Genomic DNA, 18454 nt, shown 5'->3' with positions numbered 1-18454 from the left:
TCTGAGAGTTTGCATACCCACAACACGGGTAGGAAAAAACCCAGAAGTGTTCCGAAGAATAAAGAAAAGTTAAGTGTTCTTATAATAAAAAGAGCCTTGAAAATAATCAGTCCTGTATTCTTCGCCCTAGGATTGGTCCAGAATGGTTATCAGTCAGATGTCGGGCAGGCTGGATGATGGATGTCAGATGGATGTCGCATGGTCTGGATGCATGAGTCCTTTGGGGGGAGGGGCGTAATGAGAGTGTTATCTGGAGGTTTGATGTATAACCAGGCAGTGACACAGGACTGGCAAATGCAAAAGTTGAAGTCCCCAGGTTAGTTAAAACAAAAATAGAATTGTTTCCTCATGCCTCAACCTTTTTGACTTTAGTTATTTAGCAGCTTGACTAGAGTGACTGCATTGTATTTCTGGCACTGATGTGAACTTCCCCACTGTTTAAGGTCTTCCCAGTGGGCCACAGGGAATGAAGCTCTGGTGAAGCAGATTGTTGGGCGGATAAAATGTATTATGCTCACTTTGTTAAAGATAACACGAGGAGGCAGTCGCCCAGGTGATATTAATGTGTGTTGGGGTGGGCTAGGGGCAAGCAGAATCCTTGTAGCCTTGGTTTTGGGATTAAGCCTGTCCCACCCTTTTTGGTGTGAGGTGGTACAATCCTATCATGCCTCAGAGAAGTGACTTTGTATTAGACTTCCCTGTTATGTATATTGGATTAAGGGTTTGGATTTCTACACTATAAAATGGGGACGGAACGAGAGTTTGCGCTCTTGGTTCCTGAGGTTAGCATGAGAGAGCGGTGAGAGTAGAGCCAGCAGCTAAAGGAGACCACATGGAGGAGGCCAGGAGAAGCAGCCAAGATGGCGGAGTGCTGAGTGAGATGCCAGTTTGTGTAGAGTTTGTATCTGGGATAAGGAAGGAGATGGGGAACTGAGGAGAAGAAGGCTGGTGAGCTAGAAACCTTTGATTCTAGGAAACTCGGATAAGTCAGTGGCTTTGTGAGCACTGAGTGTGACTGGGTTTTGGAGCCCAGTGTATGTTTTTACTTGCCCGGCAGGTGCAAGGTAGGATTAAAGGCTATGGCCCATCAGTTTTTGGCTCCGCTGTTTCTTTATCGACTGTCCGAATCCAATGCGAACCTGCATGGGCCAGGCTGCTCTGATGGTGGCCCTGGCCATGGCTCCTGGCTTTACATTTGGCGTAGTCTGTGGCAGGATTCGATACAGATCGGCAAGGAGCCTTTGAGTGGTGGAGTAGAGGACTGGTTAGTGTTAGGGTTCCCCATGGCTGTCCTCTTGGGGATCGTAGGCTGGCTGACTTTTACAGCCATGCGTGAGAAAACCGAGAGCTCTGTGGAAGAGGCTGCCTGGGACCTGCAAACCGAGCAGCGGGAGGAGCTGGAGCAAACAGAGGAGAAACCAATGCTGACCCTGGAGCTGGAGGAAGAGCTGGAGGACGAGGCGGACCAGGTTCGTGAGATTCGCCTGGAAATGGAGCAGCTACTGGAGGAGGATTCAGAGGTCCGTGAGTTGCAGACTGCCCTGGATGTTGCGGAGAGCCAGCAGCGTCAGGAGGCCGGGGCTGAGGCTGAGGCTGAAGCTGAAGCCGGGTCCAGAGCTGCAAGGTCTGCGGAGCAGAAGGCGGCGGCAGCCCAGGGCTTGAGCCTGGCAGCGGGAGCTGGTGTTTTCAGTTCCTCTTTGGAGGATGAGGAGAATTGGGCTAGAGTTGTGATCTACAGCCTCCAGAAGATGGAAGCCCAGCTGGAAGGAGCACCTACTGCGGCCCTGGTAGGTCTGCGATTTTGGGACATAGGGCTGGACGCCATGTGCCCCTCTTTGGGGCACATGTAAGACCTGCCAGGACGGCAGGAATGAGGGGGGTGGCTGACGCCCTATGTGCGTGGACTGATTTCCTGGACTACGACCGGAGTGGGCATTGGCTCCTTTGTTGGATGGATTTACGGATTACGGATTTTGGACAATGTGAAATACCCTGATGGGGGTGGGGGGTGGCTTTGCTGGAAGCACTCCCCTGCCCCGGGAAGCTTTTCCCATAGGCCGAGGACATTTTGCGCTTTGGGCAAAGTGCTCAGAGACTGGTGAAGTGTACCTTTGTGATTGTTGAAACTATTATTTTTGCTGTTGTAATCTGTGTAATGTTCTAATTTCCTTGCACAGGAATGCTGGTGATGTAAATTGTGGGTAGTAAAGTGAGCATAGGGGTGGATTGTTGGGCGGATAAAATGTATTATGCTCACTTTGTTAAAGATAACACGAGGAGGCAGTCGCCCAGGTGATATTAATGTGTGTTGGGGTGGGCTAGGGGCAAGCAGAATCCTTGTAGCCTTGGTTTTGGGATTAAGCCTGTCCCACCCTTTTTGGTGTGAGGTGGTACAATCCTATCATGCCTCAGAGAAGTGACTTTGTATTAGACTTCCCTGTTATGTATATTGGATTAAGGGTTTGGATTTCTACACTATAAAATGGGGACGGAACGAGAGTTTGCGCTCTTGGTTCCTGAGGTTAGCATGAGAGAGCGGTGAGAGTAGAGCCAGCAGCTAAAGGAGGCCACATGGAGGAGGCCAGGAGAAGCAGCCAAGATGGCGGAGTGCTGAGTGAGATGCCAGTTTGTGTAGAGTTTGTATCTGGGATAAGGAAGGAGATGGGGAACTGAGGAGAAGAAGGCTGGTGAGCTAGAAACCTTTGATTCTAGGAAACTCGGATAAGTCAGTGGCTTTGTGAGCACTGAGTGTGACTGGGTTTTGGAGCCCAGTGTATGTTTTTACTTGCCCGCCGGGTGCAAGGTAGGATTAAAGGCTATGGCCCATCAGTTTTTGGCTCCGCTGTTTCTTTATCGACTGTCCGAATCCAATGCGAACCTGCATGAGCCGGGCTGCTGTGATAGTGGCCCCGGCCCTGCCTGCTGGCTTTACACAGATGCAGTCTTTCTGGGTCTTTTCCAAGGACCCCCAAGGAGACACACAAATATTCTCTCTTGTTTCTGTCCCTGGTCAGTCCCTTAGAGTAGCTAGTGCTAGCAGCCAGCCTTCCTGGATGTGCCAAACCATCAGTGCGACAATCAGCAAACATCAGAGCTGGGCCAGGTCATCAGAGACTGCCTTGCTTTTCCAAGGAGGTACGGTTGCCAGATTTAGCAAATGAGATACAGGAATGCCCAGTTCAATTTGAATTTCAGATGAATGAGCCCCCAAAATGTTAGTATAATTATGTCCCAACATTACATGGAACATAGTTCAATTGTTTGCTGAAGTGAAATTCAGATTGAACTGGGCTTCCTGTATTTTATCTGGCAACCCTGCGAGGAGAGGTGCTGAGACGGAAGTCAGATGACAGCCAGGTCTTTTGGTTCCCAGGACACTACAAATGTCCCCCTGCCCCCAAACGCAGACGCCCAGCTTTCCGTTTATTTTGAAATTAAGGCAAAGCCTTGCTGGGCTGGGTGCCCTGGACTCCTTGACTGTGTCCCAAGAGGACCACTGATTCCAGGTCTCAGCGAAGAGAAACATCACACTCACAGAAAGCAGGGGAAGAGCAGAGGCCAGGTTGGGACTTCAGGCTTATCTTCAAGTGAGGGTGACCATGGGCCAGGCCCGAAGTGCTCCAAAGCTTGGCTGCTTATCTATCAAATAGGCACAAAGGGGTCTATTTCCAAAGAGTTACTTTAAGGATCAGCAGAGATAAGCAATTTCCGAAAATGTGGTTGCCTGTAAACTGTGGAGCTATTTGTGTCTGTCCTGTTTTTAGCATGACCCGTGAACGTGGAGGGGGTAAGCTTCCTTGTGTAAAGCTGAGGGCTAAACCCAAGCTTCCCTACCCCTGGCTCTCAACGGGTTTGGGGCTAAATCCCGGGTTCTGCCCCCAGAAGCCCACCAAGGAATCCTTCCCATCGTGATTTACAGGAACTCACACCAGCGATCAATCATCCTTAATTTGTAACTGGGCAGTGTCCTGGGCCAGCCAATAGCGAAAACCGACCCCCCCACCTACACACACCCCACCCTCCTTGACCCTGTGGGACTATCCACTCAGTCTGCACTGAAGCTGCCCAGGCCCAGGAGTTGGGAGCAGGTCTGGTTCCTGGGAGGGGGGCATGGGGAGGGATCTTCTCATCATCCTATCCCCCACCCCCACCCCCACCCCCACCCCGCTCCGTTTCCCTGGCCCCTTTTAGCCCCGCGGTCTCTACAGACTTGCTTCCACTTAAGACTTCTGCCTCTCCCCTTCCCGACCCTCCTGGGCTGTCGTACCCAACCCCTTCTGGCCTTCTCCTCGTCCCTCTGCCACTGGCCTTATTGTCTGGCTGAAGCAGGACCCCCAGGATGGAACAGATGGACGGAGACCCGGGCCTGGGGGGACAAGCAGAGCCAGCGGGTTCCGGGAAAGGGAAGCGGTTTTGGGAAAACAAAACAGAGGGCGGAGCCTGAGAGAAGGTGGCTGGGAGAGGGCGGTGGAGAGCCCTCACAGACTGGGGCTAGGGCAGGGAGTGGAACCGGGGCGGGGAGTGGAACCGGGGCGGGCCCGGGCCCCGGCCCCGGGCCCCCGGGCTCGAAGTTGGCTCCGACTCTGGCTGGCTCCGCAGGTCCGGCCTGACGTCGCCTCCCAGATGGCCTCCAGGCTGACCCCGCTGACCCTCCTGCTGCTGTTGCTGTTGGCTGCGGTGAGTGGCCCTTTCATGGGATGGGGGTGGTGGTGCTTAGGGTTAACCCTTCAGGCTCCGGCGAATGAGAGCTCCTTTTGGGATCAGCCAGTTTGATCCTTGCAGCTCCATTCGTAGAAAGCCTGGAAAGAGCTGGGGACTCAGAGGGACACAGGTTCGAATCCTGGACCGCTAGACCCCAGCCTGGTGGCTTTGAGCAAGTCACTTCTCCGAGCCCACCTGCCCTGATTTTATCAAGTGGAGAATAAACGGAAGGGACCAAATAGGGCAAGGAGATGGGCAGTATTTTGTGATATGAAAGCTGGGGTTGTTGTGGACACTGAGGGGCAGGGAAGGGGTTTGGCAGGTGGGACACAGGGTCTCCCCAGGCTGAGCCAGTGAAAAGCAGAAGTGATAACAGACACACCTGGGCCTGGGTGGGCGCTAACTGCAGTGAGAGGTCCCGGTGTTCTGGGGGAGCAGGGGTAAGGGCTGAGCCCAGGAGCACGGCGGATGCTTGTTCTGGCCTTTGTGTTCATATGTGTGGAAGGTGGCACCAGCAATGTCCTTTGTGATTCAGCAGGTGATGTAATAATAAGCAGAGACCTGGATCAGACCAAGGTTTGACTCCTAGCTTTCCCTACAGCTTCTGCGAGACCCTGGGCCCAGTTACTTAGTATGTCTTGGCATTAGTTTCTTTTGTCAGTGACATGGGGATAATACGTGATTTCTCAACCCGGAACAATTAGCATGTGGGGCTGGACAATTCCTCAGTATGAAGGGCTGTCCTGTGCTTTGTAAAATGTCTTGCTGTTTCCCTGGCCTCCACCCACTAGAATCCAGCAGCATCTCCCCCCTCCCCCCATCCCCTTCACTCACTATGACAACCGAAAATGCCTTCAGACATTGCCACATGTCCTCTGAGGTCAAATTTGTTTCTGATTGAGAGCCACTGGTCTATACTATTTCTTCCTCCCTCTGTTTCTTCCTTCCTTCTGTATTTCCTTCTTTCCTTTCCTCTTTCTTTCCTTCTTTCTGTTTCCTTCCTTCCTTCCTTCCTTCCTTCCTTCCTTCCTTCCTTCCTTCCTTCCTCCCTTCCTTCCTCCCTCCCTCCCTCTCTTTCTCCCTCCCTCCCTTCCTTCCTTTCTTCCTTTCATTGTTTTCAATACCCATTAATGAGCTACAACCCACAATTTGAAAAACCACTGTTCTAAAGCTAAGGCTACAAGCTCAAATGTCTATCCTGGGCAGGCAACTGAGTCAAAACAGGCAGATTGTTTTGTTTTTAATTGTAAGAACACGGATAAATGGACGTTGACACTCAGCTCCAAAGTCTGGGAAACAGCTTCCTATGTGACAGTAATTGGTCAGTGATAACAGCGTCCCTGACTACTTCTCATCTTCGGCAGAGAATATTCGTGCCCACCCCACCACGCTCACCCGTTCTTGCCTTGCCCCTGCACTGAAGGAATTCCTGGCCTTGGCTCCAGGCAGACCCCTCATCCACCAGACCTTTTCAGAAATTATCTTGGGTACAAGATCTTATCCACATTCCCACCTCCTCTTCCTGCTTTGAGTGTTTGAAGGGACTGTGCCTCATAGAAAAATGAAACTCAGTTTCTTGACCTACAGGATAGAGCCTCCTCAAATCCTAATGGTATCAGCCATGGTCCCCCAGATCTGGACAGCTTGCGAGGAGAAAACAAAAATCCTAATGGTACCAGCCATGGTCCCCCGGATCTGGACAGCTTGCGAGGAGAAAACAAAAATCCTAATGGTACCAGCCATGGTCCCCCGGATCTGGACAGCTCGCGAGGAGAAAACAAAGAAGATGTCTCAGAGAAAGAGGTCCCCAAGAATCAATCCAGTCAGCCCGCCAAGGGCTCTTCCACCGTGCAGACAAACAACTCAACCATTCTAAGGGCTAGTACCACTTTGCAGACCGCTTCCCAGCTCTGCCTCCAATCAACTGCTCAACCTACCCTGCCAACCACTCAACCTACCTACCCAACTACCCAGCCCACTACTGGGCCCCTCTGCCCAGAGCCTGACACTTACTGTCCTGACTTGGAGAATCCTTCAGCAAAGCACATACTCGGGGAAGCGTTGACAGATTTCTCTGTGAAACTCTACCATGCCATCTCATCAGTGAAGAAGGCTGAGACCAATATGGTCTTCTCACCTTTCGGCGTCGCCAGCCTGCTTACTCAGGTCCTGCTTGGTAAGAACCTGGCTGAGTTCTCTTCAGGTTGTATGTTGGACCCACCCATGAGGGTCCCTAACCCAGACACCTACAAAGCTATGCCTCAGTGAGGAAGCTATAAAGATGGGCTACATTTGACAGGAGCGGGTGTGTGTGTGTGTGTGTGTGTGTGTGTGTGTGTGTGTGTATTCTTTTTATGCTTGAACTTTCACTTATTCCTTCATGTAACAATGATTTAATAGGCACCATGGCTTATAAAACTCTATGGACCACACAAGAACATATAAAACAAGGACCCAGCCACCATGGAGTCCCAGAATCCTAACATCCTTAACCTCTCTACCCACTAGATGCTGGTAGCATCCCCCCACTTATAACAACCAGAGTATCTTCAGACATTGCCAAATGTTCCCTGGAAGGCACATTCCAGTTGATTGGTTTCAGTTAATATCTCTGATGCTCAAAAGATAAGCCTTGAATTCTGTCTATATCCTGCATTTATTAGCTCTGTGATCTTAAATTGAATAGACTGCTTAACCTCTTAAACCTCAGGTTCCTCATCTGCACAATGAGGATAGTAATTTCCTTTATGTAAAAGGGTTATTGTGATTCAATGAGATAATATGGGAGAAGCACTTGTAATGTCTGGAACCAAGTAAGTGCTCAATAAATTGCATCTGCTACTGCATAGAAGATGAATATTTAATGATGAATAGCTAAACGGGTACTGAACATCCATCCTCTTTTATGATTCTCTGATGTCTCCTCTTAATAGTGATCTAGTGTCACTGCCTATAGGGTGAAATCTTATAAACCCAAACCAACTCAGTAATAGTTCATGTGGAATAGGCAGCGGTTGGGCCAGGCTTTGAATGATGAGTAGGATAAAAATTAGGCAGAAAAATAAAAGAGGAAAGTATTTGAAGCTCTGGAAAAGCCTAACTGTGATTATTCATAAGTCCCACACCCCTCTCTTTGGATGCATATACCGTCTCCTGAAACCACGCCTCCAGCTCTGATAGTTGATCCCCTCCATAGCAGGGCAACAACCCCCCATTCCAGCCTGGGCCCTCAAAAGTGACCTGATTGATGATGAGTCCCCCGTACCTCCTGCAGCCGCCCCTTGTCTCTGCCCTTTATTGCAGGGGCTGGGAACACCACCAAGAAAAACCTGGAGACCGTCCTCTCCTACCCCGAGGACTTTGCCTGCGTCCACCAGGCCCTGAAGGCTTTCACGTCCAAGGGCTTCATGTCCGCCTCCCAGATCTTCCACAGCCCAGGTCAGTGCCGGGGACCGGGAGGCTGCTGAGCAGGGTCCTGAAGGGGAGTCTGAGGGGGACCCAGCACTGGGGAGAAACGACAGAGGGACGTCAGAGAGAGAACATCTAGGGTGAACTGTGGAGCACGTGAGGGTCTCTCAGCAGACACATCGGGTGGCTCCAGACGGTCCGGCTGGTGGGACCCAGGGCAAGTCATCTGCATTCATCAACTCCGTTTGGAACAACAGCCCGGGAAGAGGTGGGGCTAGAGAGCTATAGACGGAAAATAGGCAACACGGGTTCAGGGAGTCTTAGAGCTCCTGGTCTTTGTACTTTTTTTCTCTTATATGAACTTGTTGTCATTTACATGTGTTAGATTACGAAGTAGGTAGTAAGAAGGATAAACTTCCAAAATGATCAAACGCAGGGTTTTTTTAAGCTTTGATCCACAGAGCCCTAGGGTTCTGCAGAGCTGTTTCAGAAGTCATGGTGGGAGTAGGGAGTTGGGGGGCTGCCACTTCCTGTGAGAGGGAGATGGAGCCAGCTGGGCTCTGGGCCCTCACCCAGCCTCCGCCAGAGCCCTTTTATACGGTGGGCTTCAGACCTGCCTTTATTTGAAAACACAGTTCCGCCACTTGAAAAGGTTTGAAAACTACAGATCTAGTCTGACCCTCTCTTTAAATAAAGGAAAATATTTTTTAGTAATGTTGCATTTACTTATTTGCTATAAACCAACGTTACCCTCTGTCTTGCTGGGTTGGTAGAAAATGCAACTACATTCAATATCAGTTACTTAGTCCAGAAGAAATTTCTCTTCCAAACACTATTTTCTTTAGTGGACCTGGGCTTTGGAGAGCAAAGGAAGTCTTATTAATAACTTTCACTCAGGCCGGGAAGCAGGCTCTGTTGCCTCTTGAATTAAGAAAAGAGGGAAAATACAGACAAACAGAAGTAAAGAGTTATCTTGCTGAGCCGTGCTCACAGCAAGCAGAGGCAGGTGGCGCCTAGGATAAATTCTGCTCAAAGTTCAGGGTTTCCCTTCTTTGGGCCTCATTGTCACATCTACTAGAGGAGTGGCCTGTTCCAACATGCTGTGTCCTAGGAGTGAGCACAGAGCATGCTGGGAAACATACCCCCTCTCAAAACCTGCTCCTGGAAGGCGGGAGGGTGTTCAGGGAGGGGACTCATGCCTCCTTTTTGCGACCCGCCCTCCCACAGACCTGGCTATAAGGGATGCCTTTGTCAATGCCGCTCAGAACCTGTATGACAGCCCTAGAGTGCTGGGAAATGACAGTAATGTCAACTTGGAGCTCATCAACAGCTGGGTGGCAGAGAAGACCAATGACAAGATCAGCCATTTGCTCGACAGCCTGCCCTCCGACACCCGCCTGGTCTTCCTCAATGCTATCTACCTAAGTGGTAAGGGGGCCCTGGACCCAGTCATCTTCCCATCCTGTATCCTTCTTCCTCTCCTGGCTGCGAAGCCACGACCCCAAGATCCATGGCTGGACCCCATTGTACCTGTCCCACCCCTTGCTATCAAGGACTGTAGCTCTACATCCTTTGTTCTTTTCTTTTCTTTCTCACACTTTTTTTTTTTTTTACGATTTTATTGATTGATTTTAGAAAAACAGGGAGAGGGAGGGATGGGAAGTACCAGCTTCGCGTATGTGCTTTGACCCAGCAAGCCCAGGGTCTCACACTGGCAACCTCGGCGTTCCAGGTCGATGCCTTGTCCACTGCACCACCACAGGGCAGGCTTTAGCTCTACACCCTCTCCGCTCCTGCATTAGAGTACCCTCCCCCTCTTTCTTCCTTCTAGCCAAGTGGAAGAAAACATTCGATCACAAAAGAACCAGGAAGGAGCCCTTTCACTTAAAATCCTCTGTGATAAAAGTGCCCATGATGACCAGCAAGAAGTACCCGGTGGCCCATTTCAATGACCAGACATTGAAAGCCAAGGTCAGTTCTTGGCTCTTCCCACTCCTTTTTCAGTGCCTGTGTGTCCTGATCTCTTTTCTGCTGGGGCCCCATTGATTTGGGGCGCACCCTTCCTAATTTCTGCTCCTTTCTTTTGTATTTCTACCCTGTCTTCTCTTTCTTCATTCTCCAGCATTGACCAAGGCAGGCATTGTATATTCTAGGCTGGAAAGCAGGATTCTAAGGTTTCTTCCCTCATCTCTACTCCATCAAATGGCAAAAGTGAGTCATGTTTCTATTCTGTGCATCTGATGTATGCATGCATGTACCGCACACATGTATGTACACATGTATCGGTGTATCTACTTGTGACTACATGATGTACGTGTGCACATGTGTTTAAATGCTTAACTCCCTTAGCAGAAACTGAGCAGTGGATGGGGAGGAAGGGAAGACAGAATACGGAGCTCAGAGGATTCCAGTTAGTAAAGTGTCTTACACCCAGTGATCAGGTATTTCTGCCTGGGTAGGACCGCGAGACACAGACAGACCTATAGGTAAAGCTCAGGGGGAGACACCCAGTGGCTGAGTTCCAGGCCGAGAAGTAAAGGACGTGTCCTGGAGCACGCTGGGCTTGTTTCCACCTGGGAGCTGGGGTTTGCTTTCCCTCCGCTGAGACACTTCTTCACTCGGGTTTTCACATAACATGTTTCTCCTGCTCATCCAGGTGTCAGCTCAAAGACCACTTTGGCGGAGAGGCCTTCCCCCTCAAAGTAGCGCCCTCCTCACCCCATAACATCCCCGATTTATTATATTCATGGTATTTATCCCTGTCTGAAATGGCTCTTTGTTTATTTGGTGACACTATTGTCTATCTCCCTGAGATATTTCTATCCTTGGGAATAGAGACCTTACCTGTCTTGTTTCTAAAAAATGTCCCCAGTGCCTAGAACACTGTCATATATAATAAGTACTCGCTATACCTTTGCTGAATAAGCGAATGAATTCAGTGGAGGGTGCCAGTGTGCGTGGCTGAGAAGACTTCAGAGGGGAGGTTACATTTGATCACTCATGCACTTTTCTACACATTGGTCCCCATTCAGTGAATTTGACCATAATTATTTTTTAAAAATCGGAATAGCATGTACAAGGAAGAGAATAGTGATCAGGCCATCACTCTAACTCATATGATAGGGGAGAAGGTACCAGTGTCTTTTTTTTTTTTTTTTTTGTATTTTTCCAAAGCTGGAAACGGGGAGAGACAGTTAGACTCCCGCATGTGCCCGACCGGGATCCACCCGGCACGCCCACCAGGGACCACGCTCTGCCCACCAGGAGGCGATGCTCTGCCCCTCCAGGGCGTCGCTCTGCCGCGACCAGAGCCACTCTAGCACCTGGGGCAGAGGCCAAGGAGCCATCCCCAGGGCCCGGGCCATCTTTGCTCCAATGGAGCCTTGGTTGTGGGAGGGGAAGAGAGAGACAGAGAGGAAGGGGGGGGGGGGTGGAGAAGCAAATGGGCGCTTCTCCTATGTGCCCTGGCTGGGAATCGAACCCGGGTCCCCCGCACGCCAGGCCGACGCTCTACCACTGAGCCAACCGGCCAGGGCCACCAGTGTCTTTTTATGTCAACGGAGCAGGAGTTTTGTGCACAAAAACACAGTATTTACAGTTCCTTGGATTTTAAACATAATTAATGTATTAATGTTATAAATTCAAGATATTAAACCTTTTGATTTTAAGCAAATTTACTTATATTTATAATAGTTTTTATATAGAAACACTGACTTATTTTTTAATCAAGCCACTTTGAACAGAGTAAATTTCTTTAAACCATTTGTTCCATTTACAAATATGGTTAATATTCCCATGAGCATTTCAAGGTTATGAGGATGCTTATACTTTATTTTCTTTTTAAGTATGTCGTATACCTGACAGGGCAGAATTAAAACCCTGCTTGGCCATGTTTTCCTAACACCTGTGAACTGAAAATTAAATTTAAAGAGTAAATCAACTTTAACCCAACATCTTGACATCATTCTTAAACTTAATGAAATTATTCTATACCTTTTTGCTTAAAAGCAGAAAACTAGTGTGTCTGATTCTCTTAAGATTACCCTGAATTTATTAGCTAGTGTTACTGCTATGAAGTTGGTTTACTTTGTCATTCTCATACTTAATTCTAAGTCTTCCTGAGACTTAAAAGAGAATTCACCCAACTAAGGGGGTTAGATTTACTGGCTCAGGTATGCTTCAGTTACTGGCTTAGAAATGCAAGACCATAACATGGCACTTCATGGTCCAAGGTTCAAGGACTGTAGGCAGGACTTGAAGGGTACATACCACCCAGATGAGCGCACCCCTGTTGAAGCCTCCATCAAGAGGGACCCCGTGTCCATACTCTTCAGTCAATAGCAATTTACATCCTGCTTCTTCTGGGCCATTTTTTCAAATTCCAACAGTTGATTGGTTTCAGTTAGTTTCTTCATTGCCCAGTTGAATTCTGCAGTCTAGGTTCTTCTTGTCCATCTTTCAACTTCAACCATAACACCTTTTTAATGATAGTCTCATATACTATTAATCTAAGATCTCACCACCTTGGTATGATTGACATTTTGGGTTGGGTAATTCTTTGTTGCAAGGTGGTGCCGTCCTGGGCATTGTAGGATTTAGTATTATCCTTGGCTTCTACCCACTAGATCCTAGTAATACCGTGAGTCCCCTCCTCCAGCTGTAACAACCAAAATGTCTCCAAATGTCCCCTGGGGGCAGTTCGCCCTGGGTTGAGAACTTGCATTAGACCCCATTCGGCAGTGGGGACATTGTTAGAAACAATGCACTTCTCTGGTATTTTTGTCTGGCCATCAGTGAAATTTCTTCTCACGGCAAATTGGAAGGTAGGCTAGGATCAACTTGTACAAAATCTTGAAAGTCACACTAAGGGATTTATACTTGCTCTCATAGGCACTGCAGAATCATCAAGTCTTTAAAACGACTGACCTGGTAACTCTGGTGGTATGTTCTGCGTGTTACATACTTTATACACAACACACTTGAGAGGAAGGGGACAGGACTCAGATTTCATTACTTGCCTGTATTACACAGTTCATCAGAGGTAGAGTCAGGGTGTCATCCTCGGCCTGTGTGACCCGAAACTTGTGCTCACTCTTCTGCGTCTCACCGGCACAGAGTTAGACCAGCACCTAGCCCAGTTTCATCCCCATTTCCTGGCACAGCCGGGAAGCTTCGGCCCAGCCGCTGCTTGCTGAAATGGTACAGATCAGAGCAGCAGACGGAAGATCAGCCTTGGGACCCGGAGGGCGGGAAGACTGATAGGTGCCTCTCTCTTTCTCCAGGTGGGGCAACTGCAGCTCTCCAACAACCTGAGCATGGTGATCCTGATGCCCCAGAGCATGACCTACCATCTGGAAGACATGGAGCAGGCTCTTAGCCCCTCTGTCTTGACGGCCATCATGAAGAAGCTGGAGATGGTCAAGTACCAGCCCACTCTCCTGATGATGCCCCGTTTCAAACTCAAGAGCAGCCAGGACATGTTGACAGTCATGGAGAACCTGGGTGAGCCCTGGCAGCTCGGAGTTGTTCCCAGACCTTCAGAGGAGAAAATGGGGGGGGGGGGGGTCCTTACAATGCATTTAGTCCTCTCCAGAGTATTTTTTACAGCTATAATCTTAGGCTGTCCCTCCATCCTGTAAATTACAGGGACAGGTGTCATTATCTCATTACATCATTGAGGAAATGACTCAGAAAGTTGACATGATTTAGCCAAGGTCCCTGGAGCTAGCAGTGAGCCAGCCCAGGCCTTTAACTCTTCTGACTGTTTGCACTATGGTTCACTGTGACATTGGGACAGGTGACTAAGGTGGGCTGTGGATGCTCCTCCCCCAGAGACATTTCATAACACTCAACTAATCCATGGATTATGCAAGAAGTGCTCAGGATAAGAGGGTCTAGTCTAGAGGCTTCTGAGTTTAGGAGAGGCAACAGAGATTGCATTTCCTAACCTTTGGCCTCACGTCCTAGCCTTTGACCTCCCTTCCCGATATATCTCTTTATTTTCTTTTAAAGTACTTGACCTCCTGATAGGCAATCTTGTTTCCTAGCATATATCACACCCTTGTATATGACCTCATTTGATAACATATGACCTCTTTCTTGTATAGTATATCATTTTCAAGGTGCTTATTGACAAGGAAGAAATGACATCATTTTTCAGGGGTTTTTGTGGGTGGGGGCAAGGTCTCTCCCCATCTGAGAGAAAGTGGTGGTTGGAGTAAAGATGGGCCCACCAGCAAAGGGTCCCAGGAACTGGACCGGAAGGTATGATAGATATTTTGGTAAGCAAGAAGGAGGAAGAAGAGAGTATTGGGACTTTGGACCAACCCAGAAAATTCAGGACAAATGTTTTCAGCAACTGAGGGTTTTGTGCTGGTCGTTGACTCATTGTTTTTTCTGGTTATGCCATAGAATTCTATGACTTTTCTTATGACCTCAACCTGTGCGGGCTGACAGAGGACCCGGATCTTATGGTGTCTGCGATGGAGCACCAGACGGTGCTGGAGCTGACGGAGACCGGGGTGGAGGCGGCTGCGGCCTCGGCCATCTCGGTGGCCCGTAGTCTGCTGGTCTTTGAGGTCCAACAGCCCTTCCTCTTCCTGCTCTGGGACCAGCAGCACAGGTTCCCGGTCTTCATGGGGCGGGTGTATGACCCCAGCTCCTGAGAGCAGCAGGGGCCAGCCTAGGGCACACCCGACCCCTCCGGGCCCCGCTTGTTCAGCTGCAGCTGTCCCTGCTGCTGCCTACCTGAACTGCCCCCAGCCACCTCCTGCCTCTGGTGTCCTCTGTCCTCCACCTGAAGGGCACCGTCACAGTCTGGTGAAGGGACCGGCATCTAGTATTCCCTTCGCTATGTATGACTCTCTAAACCACTTTTTGCAGTCTTCTCTGGTTCAAGTTCACTAGACTATACAAATAAAACCTGGCAGACCACGTCTTCCTCTCTCATTTGCCTTTTCCAACTAGTGGCTTAAAACAATAACCATTTATAATTTCATCTAAATCTCAGGGTTGGCTAAGTGGTCTTGCTGATCTGGGCTGGACCTAGCTGTTCTCCTCTAGGCTCAATCCACTTCTCTATTGGTTGATTCTTTGTGTTTGTGTGTGTGTGTCTGTGTGTGTGTGTGTCTGTGTGTGTGTGTGTTTTTCCAAAGTGAGAAGGTGAGGCCTGACCTGTGGTGGCGCAGTGGATAAAGCGTCGACCTGGAAATGCTGAGGTCGCCGGTTCGAAACCCTGGGCTTGCCTGGTGAAGGCACATATGGGAGTTGATGCTTCCAGCTCCTCCCCCCCTTCTCTCTCTCTGTCTCTCCTCTTTCTCTCTCTCTCTCTGACTCTCCCTCTACTTTCTAAAATGAAAAAAAAAAAATGAGAAGGTGGGAGACAGACTCTCGCATGCGACCGACCAGGATACACCTGACATGTCCACCAGGAGGCGATGCTCTGCCACTCTGGGGCATTGCTCTGCTGCAATCGGAGCTATTCTAGTGCCTGAGGTGGAAGCCATGGAGCCATCCTCAGCACCCGGGCCAACTTTGCTCCAATGGAGCCTTGGCTGCGGGAAGGGAAGAGAGAGAGAAGGAGGAGAGGGGGAAGGGTGGAGAAGTAGATGGGTACTTCTCCTGTGTGCCCTGGCTGGGAATCGAACCCTGGACTTCCACATGCCAGGCCGACGCTCTATCCCTGAGCCAACTGGCCAGGGCCCATTGGTTGATTCTTGTATGTGTCCTAAACGGGGATCAAACCTGCAACCTTGGCGTATCGGAACAATGCTTCAACTGACTGAGCTACCTGGCCAAGGCAACAGGCTATCTTTTTCACACCTCTGCGTCTCTGTTAGCATCAGATTGACCACTGTCTCATCAGCCAAAGCAAGTAAGTCACATGGCCAGACCTGGAGTTCTAGTGGACAGGCACTGAGTTAGAGGGCAAAGTCATTAATTGGAGGCTATTCATGTTCTCCATTTATGCCAGTCTTTGGCTCTCTTATTTATCTGTGACAATGTACTAATCGTAACTAACACTGTTGGGAGCTTATACAGGCAGTCTGCTGAAAGTTTCACAGACGTTCATTCTCAACAACTTTGTATGGTAAACTCTCAACTCGCAGAGGCTATGTCTTGCTCAAAGTTGTGCAGTTAGGTAATGACAGACCTGGGGTTTGAAAGCTTGTCTCTATGACTCAAGTCTATCCCCAGAGCCACTATATCTGTCTCTGCCCTTCTATCTTACAATGCTACCTTTTCTTAATATTTCCTTTATTTGTTCAACAAAGAGAATGCCCTAGCTGACCAGGCAGTGTTGCAATAGATAGAGCATCAACCTCGCACACTGAGGACCCAGGTTTGAAACCCTGAGGTTGCTGGCTTGAGCACAGGCTCATCTGGCTTGAACACAGGTTCACCCACCTGAGCACGGAGTCATCGGCTGGAGTGTGGGATCACAGATATGACCCCATGGTCGGTGCCTTGAGCCCAAAGGTTGCTGCCTTGAGCCCAAAGGTCACTGGCTTGAGCCCAAAGGTTGCTGCCTTGAGCCCAAAGGTTGCTGCCTTGAGCCCAAAGGTCACTGGCTTGAGCCCAAAGTTGCTGGCTTGAGCAAGGGGTCATGGCTCAGCTGGGATCCCTTGGTCAAGGCACATATGAGAAGCAATCAATGAACAACTAAAAGAGCCACAACTACAAGTTGATGCTTTTCAGCTCTCTCCCTGTCTGTTGGTCTTTCTGCCTCTCTCTCTCTTGCAAAAACAAAAACAAAAACCTAAAAAATGCCACAACTACAGATTGATGCTTCTCATTTCTCTCCCTCACCAAAAACAAACAAACAAACAAGCAGAGAGTCCTTATGTCTGCACGATGCTAAACACAGAGGGCATAAAAATGACTTAAACTAGTGCTGGCCTTCAAAACCTACAGCGTGGCCTGACCTGTGGTGGCAAAGTGGATAAAGCGTCGACCTGGAAATGCTGAGGTCGCCGGTTCGAAACCCTGGGCTTGCCTGGTCAAGGCACATATGGGAGTTGATGCTTCCAGCTCCTCCCCTCCTTCTCTCTCTGTCTCTCTTCTCTCTGTCTCTCTCTCTCCCTTTCTCTCTCCTCTCTCAAAAAAAAAAAAATGAATAAAAAAAAAAAAAACCTACAGCGTGATGAGGGAGAGAGATACAAAGATGGATTTTAACTCCATGAGTGTTCTTTTCACCTCTGAAGTCTCTTCACGTGGTTTTCTAGTTTCCAGTTTATCCTTAGAGACTCTGATGCTCTTGCTCAGCCCTTTGTCTCCCTTTTTCTGTTCCTCCCTCCTAATCCCATCTTTTTGTCTTCTCCTGTCTCTATTTCTTTCTTTTTTCCCATCCCCCACTATGTCTCCTGTCCCTCCCTTCCCCTGTCCTTGGCACAGTGTTGTCCACCCGAATGTGCTGACTGTGATTTCTGGGTTTAGCTCTTCTGGCTGCAGATGCAGTTCTGGTCACCGTGACCCTCTCTCCCCCTTGCTCCCGTCCCCAGCTCTCACACACTCAGACATTCAGGTCCGCAACCACCAACAGCCCAAGAGGTACTTATCTCTACTCCCCGCAACAACAGTAGGAATTCGGCCATCAACTAATAGCCATTTTTCAAGCATATGTCCTATAAGGTCTCAACTCGTTCAAGCTAATCCTGCCCGAGATGCTTCTATAGCAGGGGTCCCCAAACTTTTTACACAGGGGGCCAGTTCACTGTCCCTCAGACCGTTGGAGGGCCGGACTATAAAAAAAACTATGAACAAATCCCTATGCACACTACACATATCTTATTTTAAAGTAAAAAAACAAAACGGGAACAAATACAATATTTAAAATAAAAAACAAGTAAATTTAAATCAAGAAACTGACCAGTATTTCAATGGGAACTATGGGCCTGCTTTTGGCTAATGAGATGGTCAGTGTGCTCCTTTCATTGACCACCAATGAAAGAAGTGCCCCTTCCGGAAGTGCAGCGGGGGCCGGATAAATGGCCTCAGGGGGCCGCATGTGGCCCGCAGGCCGTAGTTTGGGGACCCCTGTTCTATAGGGTGACTGTTTTCCTTAAGGCCATCAGAGCCACCAGGATGTATGCTCACATCCCTGCTGCCCCCACTCCAGGGCCTTAGGCTACCTGCAGAACCTGGCTTCCCCATCCCCCTCTCACAGAATACCGTGGTAATAAGAGAAACTGAGGCATGGAGGCAGTGTGGTAACTGACCGAGGTGGTACTGCAGCTGGGCTAGGTGCCAAGTTCTGAGCTGAAATGCAAGATGGGAGTTGATTCAAGCTTCCAGTGTACTTTCTCTAGTTTACGCATGCTCTGGTTGAGGTCAAGGGTTCTGAGAG

At 49.2% G+C, this 18454-nt stretch overlaps 1 protein-coding gene and 1 long non-coding RNA gene across 3 annotated transcripts; one reads left to right on the top strand and one right to left on the bottom strand.

The window, feature by feature from the left end:
• On the bottom strand, window positions 1-4396 carry LOC136389953 (uncharacterized). The gene is made up of 3 exons (XR_010748499.1): window positions 4268-4396; window positions 3536-3639; window positions 1-218 (listed from the first exon to the last, which is right to left on the bottom strand). It is a non-coding gene; the product is annotated as an uncharacterized lncRNA (long non-coding RNA).
• SERPING1 (serpin family G member 1) lies at window positions 4025-15046 on the top strand. 2 transcript variants are annotated; one of them, XM_066361532.1, is made up of 8 exons: window positions 4025-4088; window positions 4600-4677; window positions 6289-6877; window positions 8005-8139; window positions 9337-9537; window positions 9941-10080; window positions 13392-13611; window positions 14521-15046. In XM_066361532.1, the coding sequence occupies exons 2-8, from the start codon at window positions 4624-4626 to the stop codon at window positions 14772-14774; spliced, it is 1593 nt and encodes a 530-aa protein (XP_066217629.1). In that variant the 5' UTR covers window positions 4025-4088; window positions 4600-4623; the 3' UTR covers window positions 14775-15046. The 2 variants fall into 2 exon arrangements, with proteins under 2 accessions (XP_066217629.1, XP_066217628.1); XM_066361531.1 differs by lacking the exon at window positions 4025-4088 and adding an exon at window positions 4503-4519 and having other exon boundaries at window positions 4551-4677.
• Window positions 15047-18454: the final 3408 nt, after the last annotated feature.

This window comes from Saccopteryx leptura, chromosome 1 (genome assembly GCF_036850995.1).
Source record: "Saccopteryx leptura isolate mSacLep1 chromosome 1, mSacLep1_pri_phased_curated, whole genome shotgun sequence".
Taxonomy (NCBI): Eukaryota; Metazoa; Chordata; class Mammalia; order Chiroptera; family Emballonuridae; genus Saccopteryx; species Saccopteryx leptura.
Note: the sequence above shows the minus strand (reverse complement) of the source record. Positions and strands in the feature narration are given on the sequence as shown.